The sequence below is a fragment of the Oreochromis niloticus genome, linkage group LG11 (assembly GCF_001858045.2).
Source record: "Oreochromis niloticus isolate F11D_XX linkage group LG11, O_niloticus_UMD_NMBU, whole genome shotgun sequence".
Lineage (NCBI taxonomy): Eukaryota > Metazoa > Chordata > Actinopteri > Cichliformes > Cichlidae > Oreochromis > Oreochromis niloticus.
In genome coordinates, this window is record NC_031976.2 from 24,767,318 (window position 1) to 24,776,586 (window position 9,269).

The window sequence follows — 9,269 nt, forward strand, 5'->3', positions numbered from 1 at the left end:
GAGTTGAAGGGAAGTTATGAACTGTTTCTGAGAGACAAATAACACCAGCATCCTTTTCTAAGTAGCTGACAGCTGGTAACTGTGCAGGGGCGGATCTAGCAAAGTGTTGCCAGGGGGGCAGGTAGGGCATTAACAGGGAAAGGGGGGGACAAGGAAATACTTTTCTTTATTATTCTCATTTAAAATGTCTCGCTTTAAAAAAAAAAAATTATCTGAGTCTTACAACAAACAATTGATAGATTGATACATATATACCATCAGAACAGTGTACATCACTGTCACAACAGTGTTTATTTTCATTCAAAGGCTTTATGATTTTTCCTATAATGGTGGGCCGGTCTCTAGTCAAAATGCCCGGGACGATTTTTTTGTCCCAGTCCAGCTCTGTATGCAGCTCATCTGCAGTCTGGTGTTACCTACATCTTCCTATTCAGAAGGCAGAATTTCCAAGTTCTGAGTACAATCAAAAGCACCATGACTGCAGTTTTTGTGTTGGATGTAAAAAGCAGGCTAGAATCATGGCGGCGGTCAACGACGGTCCAGGCGTGGGATTTCTCTCGTGGAAATGTGCACATTATTTTTTCCTTTCTATTGGTAGGTGGCACAGTGCACTTGTGGCAAGTAAGCAAGCTAGAAGACTAGCAATCTTGCTGGGTATCCAGTTACGGAAGCAACACATTAACAAGAGAATTCTGAGTAAAACCAAAGTTACTTTCCCTAGTAACTAGTTACTTTGAAAGTAACGAGTAACTTGAAGTAACTGAGTTACTTTTTTAGAGAAGTAACTAGTAATGTAACTAAGTTACTAATTTAAAGTAACTTACCCAACACTGGTTGTCTGCAGAACATCTGATTCAAGTAAACATTTGATTAGATTAATTTTTTTCTACACATAACAAAAATCTTGGTGTTTGTACAGTTTTTAATTCTTGATAAACATTACTAATATATTTTAAAATAACCTTAAAGGGGAAATCTGATCACTGGGTTTATATGTTATATTTTCTTGTATACAAATGGAAATGTCCCCATACGTACTTTCAACTTGTTCTTAGAAAACTATGATGTGTTACAGTGCACATAATTATTCATGAATACAATGAGTTCTCTAATGTCTTTATTTTGCTAAAAAAGATATGCAGAGTGACTTTAGCATTAAAAAAAGATATACCTGTATTCTGTTTTAGATGATTTTTGTGAAATCTAATCAACAGAAAAGAAGTATTTTTAAAATGTGGTCATGGACTTAGAAGTGTGTTATATTTGAGTTCAACAAGAAATCCCTGTGTTTATTTAAAAAAAAGTTTACTTTGCATGACCGGCATAAAGAACTGGGAACTGAGGTGTGGCAAACTGTGGTGGGGCGTAGTCTGCGTGCCGTGCAGGGACCCTGCACAACTTAAGTATTGTCCGGGGTCCTGAGAGGTTGTTGTCAATGATGTGTGTCAGGCTGTGAGCTGCGGAGCTGCAGCTGACTTAGTGCATACAGCAACTGTGTGAATATTGTAAGAATAAAGTGTGTGAGATGCTGCAAAGCATGAACATGTGGAGGGGTCTGCCCTGGTCATTTACATAAACATTTAGTGGGTAGTTAGATATTAAGTGTTAGGTATTAGAAACAACTGTTATGTTATTATGTTCAGACAAAGCTACTGAGTGTTAAACTATCATTGGTATCATGTATACACAACATAAAATCCAAGAGTATCAGCACAAGCAGATACCTGTTACAGACAATCTGTGCACCGCTGATGATGATGTTCTCTCAGTTATTTTATTCCATGCCTGACAGATGTAGTTGCCACTGTCAGATAATTCAACTTCTTCTTTAACATACTCAGCTGAATTGGTGAGTATCTCTGTCCCATTTAAGAACCAGGTGAATCTGGCAGACGGTGTGGATTCAGCAGAGCAGGTCAGTTTTAAGGCGCCTTTGATATTTATCTTATTTGGACCTTTGATTTGAACATTTTCTGGTCCATCTGATAAAACAGGCAAGAACAATATACAAAAACAATATAATAAATGTGTTCATTACTTTTAAATTAAAATTCTGCAATCCATGGCTATATATCATATCAATAGGGTCATTCAAAGTTCAATAATATGTAACTGCATGAACAATTAGTGTAAACTGATCAGGATGTTACTTACAATTAACAATCATGATGTATTTAGCTCCATCACTGCTGATGGGGTTGCTGATCTGGCAGAAATATTCTCCATTGTCTTTCCTATTCACAGTGTTAAAGGTCAACACTCTGTTATTGTCAGAAAGGATCATGTTGTCAGTCGGGGTCAGTTCGGATCCATCCTTCATCCAGTTTCTTGTAAAGACTGAGCTGTAAGTCTCACAGGCTAAGCTGACTGAGGTTCCCTCAACTGGTAGATTTGTTGATGGTTTGACAGAAGAACCTGATATTTTTTCTGTTTGCCAAAAGATAAATGTTCACGAAAGAAGAAAAAATTGGATTTGAACAAAAGCAATTGCATAGTCAGAGAGAGTCAATATGACTTAAGGGGAACAGATGTCTTTAAAAAAAACAAGATAAGGACAAACATAAAGCAGAGATGTGTTTCTGTTAGAGGAGTTAACCTGTGGAATAGTTATGACAGTGATTTAAAAAGGTGTAGTTCATTTTCCTTGTTTAAAAACATGTTTAAAAATAGAGTATTAGAAAAATATATTAATCAAGAATGAAAAGAGCAAAAATAATAATTCTGAAACTCTTGATTGTTTTGCTTTGATGTAGTTATCTAAGGTGGAAAGTTTTTTTGTTTGTTTGTTTGTTTGTTTTTGCTTTGCTTTGTTTTATTCTTTGCTTCGAGCCCTGTGTACAGGAGCTGCATGCAAAAGATTTTTTGTTAAAAGGGTTGGCATAATAAGCAAATGCTTCAGCCAATACCTTTGATTAGCCTTGTCTCATGATTTTTTGCTTTGTGGTAATCTTTATTTTGTATTCTGTATTCACTGAGATATTTAAATGCTAATCAATAAAATCAATCAATCATAACACAGACAAAAATTATACACTGAGATCAGAGATGGTTAAATGAAAGAGTCCAGCTGTAAAATCAAAATAATGAGCCAAGAAGAGAACAAAATATCCAGGACTTAAGGAAACTATAGAGACATGAGAAAAAAATGGATTTATGAGAAATAAAATTAAGTCATATGCCCAACTATTAGTGCACAAAATATAAATTACATTTTATAGAACATTTGCACAGAACTTCACCTTTAAGGTCAAGATATGTACAGTGTTGTTAAAAATATCTAATATCTTAGAATAGGCTTTTTAACAATTTAACAGCTATTTTTAGGCTTTGCTAAAGTTTTTTTTTTTTAAAATCTTTGTCTTAAATCCAACTAATGATCTCTGAATATATACATATGCAGCTTATCATTCTCTTAACTCTTATCTGTTCTAGTTGTTTTTTTGTTGGACTACCTTTTGAGTTTTTATTTCATTTTTCCTTTGTAATCCACAGGTTACACACCAGCATATGCTATACTGAGCAGCAATCTAAATATTTTAATTTGCATACTTAAAAATATCTACTCCCATTAAGTGACTATTCTGAACAGAATATATTATTAGACAAATTGAGTCTTCAGCTCATTCTTTATAGTATGGTCAATATTACCTTTAAATAAGCCATTCAGTTTCTTACAGCGACTTTGTAAAGTCTTTAATATCACAGTCTTAAGAATAACACAAATTAATGCAAGAATACATTATTGAAGTGAGTAAAGATGTAATAAAAAAGTACCAATAGTTTCAGGTATTTGTACATGTTTAATGTAACGTAAACGTGTTTAAATATTGCAAAATCTATTATGCTTTTGGATTTCAATATCTGCTCACCATATATTACCAGAGTAGTACGTCCAGCATGAACTGTTCCATCAGCTTGGAAAATGAAAACTGAGTATTCCCCAGTGTCATTCAGAGTGAGACTCCTGAGCTCCAGAGACGCAGTAGATGGGAAGAGGATGATCCTGCCTTCATACCCTGGTCCAGTAATGTTTCCTGAGTTAGTTGAGGTTATTATAGTCATAGAGTTATTAAAATTCCAGGCCACAGCCAAAAATGATGTTTCAGTTGGAGTCAGTGTTGTATTGAACATCACAGTTTCTCCTACAGCTGCATTCAGAGGGCCATCAGGCAACACACCAGATCCTTTAATTAAACATGAAGGAGTATTTTTGTTTCAGAAAATATAATTAAAACATTGCAGTTGCAAAAGAAAATAATTAGCTATAAATATTTCTTTAAGTGTTTAATCTGAAGTCCACCTGCAAAAAAAAAAGAAAAAGAAAAGAAAAAAACACAAAAAAACCTGCAACAAGAAACAATGACTTGTCACTGACAGATGCATGCACACACAAATCCAGACTTAACAAGAGCCAAAAGTTTTTCTTTTTTTTTATTATTTGTCTCCCTGTCTCCTCTGTCCATCTGAAATTAGTTTAGAAAAATATATGTCAAGTACTCAGATGCATGCACTTGCAGAAACGCTTTTATTGCACCTTCAGTGCCTGAAAGAGGAATGATACACACCGGTAATATATAAACTTGTTTTAGTCTTTCAGGATAATCAGTGGCATGATATAAAATGTGTGTCCTCCATTCTTTGTCTGTGTAAAAGTAGCTCTAAACATAACAAATGTCATCAACACTTTTACATCTGTTGTCATAAAATAAAACTCTAGTTTAAAAGAAAACATTTTATGATGAAGCTGTTCCAAAGGTCACATTTAATTGTCATGACTTTAAAGTGAGCTTCAGAAGCACAGATGTCTCATTTAAATGCTTTTTCCCTTCACTCCTGTCTCTCTCCTCACTGATGAAGAATATAAAGAAGTGAAATCACTTAAAGTTAGATGAGGAACAGTGTATTTAAAATTCGTTGAGACAACAACGAGATGTAGACAAGGTTATGCAAGAGAAAACGAAACAAAAACAAAAAAGAAAACTCAAAAAACAAAACAAAAGCAAAACAAAGAACTTAGCATTTCATTACATTCAAGAATCAGTGTTCAATGGCTGAAAGAAACAGGAGCACTAAGGATTAGAAACCATGGCTAATTATAAGAATCTTAACACTCTTCTGTTTATCTCATTTAATGTATACCATTAGTAGACAAACCTGCTCCTTAAGACACTGATCCATGTTATCTGAGCAGGAAAACAATTGGAAAAGTATTCCTGTGTAGAATATTCAGGTTTCAAATGATTAGACATTAACTAGAAGTATTCAGGAGATATCTCATTAAGACTGTGATATAAATATTAGCCAAACAAAGTTCAGTGTAAACAGGCAGAGTTCTTTCTACCACATCAAGCAGTGAGAGCTCACCTGAGACGGCCCCGAGAATGAAGTATATCAGAAATGTTTCCATTTCTAAAGCAGCGTCTTTCACTCTTTGACTTTTCCTTTACTGATACCAGTCCATGAATGTTAATTTCAATATATGGTGTCATAAGGAAGTAAATGTGTTATTTTCAAAGGTCTAACTTCCTGAACTTGTTAATCATCAACAGTTTTCTATTAAATGTTCATCCGCTCATTTTCTTTTTGCCCTGCACAGGAAACAAATAATTAAAAAGCAAATAACCTGAACTAGTAAGTTTCATTCTCTGTACTTTTAAAAGTATTCGGTTTGCCCAAAAATACAGCATGTACAGTAGTAGTAGCAGTAATAGTAATAACAACCCCAGTGTCAGAAAAGGTAGATTCTGTGTGAAATATGAATACAAACAAATGATTTGCACCTGAGAAAGTGCTCAGCTACTTCAAGTAAAAAGTATAAAAGGCAGTAAAGAGTTCTATATTCAGAAACTTGAAGTATGCAAGTATCAGCAGCATAATGTACCAGAAAATAAATGTCAGTAGTTTTTTCTTCAGTTATGTGAAACATGGATTATTTTGGATGAATAATACTGCTGTGTTTGTTGCATCATATTGCTGTAGATATTTATATGCTTTATATATTTTGAGGTAAGTTGAGCTATAGTTTATAAAGATGTTATGTCTTTGTCTCATCTCTGTCCTGTTAGACCCATTTAGCAAATGTCAGCCTGTTTGAGGCTCATTTTTTGTCTATTCTATATGAATTAAGACAGTTATGGCCCGATTTTCTCACCCAATAATGTAGTGGTGTCAATACATTATAATATGTATCTCTTTCATAGATAATGCATCCTTGTCTAAAGAGCTTGGAAAGAAAAGCGTCTGGACTTCTTTAAGTTGCTTGAAGACATTTCACCTCTCATCCGAGAAGCTTCTTCAGTTCTAGGGTCAAATGGTAGAGAGTCCCAGATTTAAACCCCGTGGGAGTATCCCCCCAAGGAGGGACAAAAGGACCCCCTGATGATCCTCTACCTAATCACATGAGCCAAGGTGTGAAAACGGGTGTGGGTCACAATCAGCCAGGGTTTCGGGTAGAGATGGACCGATCCGATATTACGTATCGGTATCGGTCCGATACTGACGTAAATTACTGGATCGGATATCGGAGAGAAATAAAAAATGTAATCCGATCCATTAAATATCAAAAAAGCACCTCACAAAACTTGCGACCCGGCGTAACTTGGCTCATAACCGTAGCACATTGGAGCAGTATGCGTCACATGATAGAACGGCTGTGTGTATTTGTAGCCTCGCTAGCAATCCGGCATTTCATCTCCGAGGAAGTTATCCCAGAGAGAAGTAAAGCAAGTGTGTAAGTTCATCTCTGAATGTTTGTAAAGCATTCCCACGTTAAGCTTAACAACCGATATATGGAGCGACTGCCTCTTCTCGCTCCAACTTATTAATGATCAGCTGATCGGCTTTTCTGTCGCGAGTCCGTCTCTCTTCTTTGTTTTTGGCCCACTTTGCACCAGAAAGAGGAAACCAGCGGCTGAACAACAGCAGCACATTTAACCTTGATAAGCTGCCGTTAGAATTTATTTAATATTGCTTTCTAGACCAGGATCCTTTTCTACGTAGCTGACGGCTGGTAACTGTGCAGGGGCGGATTTAGCAAAGTTTAGCCAGGGGGGCCGATAGAGCATTAACAGGGAAAAGGGGGGCACAAAGACATACTTTTCTTTCTTATTCTCATTTAAAATATCTAGCTTTTAATAAATAATTATCTGAATCTTACACCCAAAGTTTTAATCTGATGTAAAATGTATAGAAGTCCATTACTGTATATAGTAACTATTAGGTCTAATATACCCTAGTAAGCTATAGTACTTTTTCCTTTGGGAAGGTACCATCTGTGCAGTCTGCAATTCTGTTGAAGAAAGATGTTGAATCTATTTAATTATTCTTGAAAAATAATTTATTTCTGTGCATTTTTTTTCACACTGCATCAAATTAAAGTTGATTACATTGATTAAGCATCATGAGGTGGAGGGTGGGTGGTTCCCTATTTTTTTTGCTGGGAGTTTGCAACCCTATTAGTTAGGTTGCTTAATATTTCTGCTAAGTACTCTTTAAAATAACAGAATAGGGAGGATGGTGTAGGTTTAAGTTTATTAGATTGATCAGTGTTGCTGAACTATGAAATATTTTGGGTGCAGTGTATTTTTTACATACAGGTATAACAGAATAGCTTTAGTGTTGTTGTTTATTTAAACTTGAGTATGAACTTATACAAAATGCAGCAAGATATTAAAAAAACAGTTTTATTGATTAAAAAACACACTATATCGGATTCATATCGGTATCGGCAGATATCCAAATTTATGATATTGGTATCGGTATCGGACATAAAAAAGTGGTATCGTGCCATCTCTAGTTTCGGGTGAGCGCATTGTGAAATCTAGCCCCACCCTATCATGTGATTTCCTGAGGTCAGATGGCCCAGGATGTGAGTGGGCGTTAAGGCGTCTGGGGAGGGATCTCAAAACTGGATTATAGATCGCAGACAGTTGGTGTCGTAAGCCACCGCCTCTGCTCAAAGATGGTCGCTTACGGTGGACATAAATGGCCTCTTTTACACCTCTTTCAAACCATCTGTCTTCTCTGTCCAAGATGTGAACATTGGCATCCTCGAAAGAGTGACCTTTGTCCTTTAGATGCAGATGGACTACTGAGTCTTGTCCCGTGGAGGTGGCTCTTCTATGTTGTGCCATACGCTTGTGAAGTGGCTGTTTGGTCTCTCCAATGTAGAGGTCTGGGCATTCCTCGCTACATTGTACAGCATACAGCACATTGTTAAGTTTGTGTTTAGCAGTTTTAACTTTTGGATGAACCAGTTTTTGTCTGAGTGTGTTGCTGGGTCTGAAATACACTGGGATGTCGTGCTTGGAGAAAACTCTCCTGAGTTTTTCTGATACACCGGTTACATAGGAGATAACAGTGTTGTTGCGTCGGTCTTTCTTATCCTCCCTAGCTGGTGTCTGATCTTCTTTTCTGTGCATCTTTGCTGACTTTATAAACGCCCAATTATGATAACTGCATGTTTTAAGAGCTTAGATAAGATAAGATAAGATAACCTTTATTAGTCCCACACGTGGGAAATTTGTTTTGTCATAGCAGGAAGTGGACAGTGCAAAAGTTATGTAGCAAAAATTAGAATATAATAAGAATAAATACAGTACACAACTGTACAGAATAGAATGAAATAAAATACTATATACAGTAGAATAAAATAGAATAAAATATACAATAGGATAAAAATAGAATACAAATTCTGTATACAACTGAGTAAAAATACAACGATGCCAGAAAAGAGTATTGCACTTATTGCAAGTGTTATTGCACATGTGTGGATGTGTGTGTTTGATCAGTTGGAGTCTTTGTTGTGGAGTCTGACAGCAGTGGGGAGGAAAGACCTGCGAAATCTCTCTGTCCCACACCGTGGGTGCCGCAGTCTCCCACTGAAGGAGCTGCTCAGTGCTGTCACAGTCTCCTGCATGGGGTGGGAGATGTTGTCCAACAGGGATGACAGCTTAGCCACCATTCTCCTGTCACTCACCACCTCCACTGGGTCCAAAGAGCATCCTAGAACAGAGCTGGCCCTTCTGATCAACCGGTTCAGTCTCTTCCTGTCCCCAGCAGAGATGCTGCCACCCCAGCAGACCACACCGTGAAAGATGGCTGAGGCCACCACAGAGATGTGTGTGTTCCTTCTTTTTTCCTTCAGGTTTAGAGGGAACATGTTCTGCCCGGTGGTGTAGGGTCCTAATTACTTCAAGTTTGTGTTCCAGAGGGTGATGGGAGTCAAAGAGGAGGTACTGGTCCATGTGTGTGGGCTTCCGGTAAACTTC

The 9,269-nt window shown here is 36.8% G+C and overlaps 1 protein-coding gene across 1 annotated transcript; it reads right to left on the minus strand.

Annotated features, from left to right (window-relative positions):
• Positions 1-1,609: 1,609 nt before the first annotated feature.
• On the minus strand, positions 1,610-5,449 carry LOC109199866 (carcinoembryonic antigen-related cell adhesion molecule 1-like). The gene is made up of 4 exons (XM_019355201.2): positions 5,365-5,449; positions 3,870-4,184; positions 2,155-2,427; positions 1,610-1,982 (listed from the first exon to the last, which is right to left on the minus strand). Exons 1-4 carry the CDS (start codon positions 5,405-5,407, stop codon positions 1,708-1,710), a joined length of 906 nt encoding a protein of 301 aa, XP_019210746.1. The 5' UTR covers positions 5,408-5,449; the 3' UTR covers positions 1,610-1,707.
• Between the last annotated feature and the right edge of the window lie 3,820 nt (positions 5,450-9,269).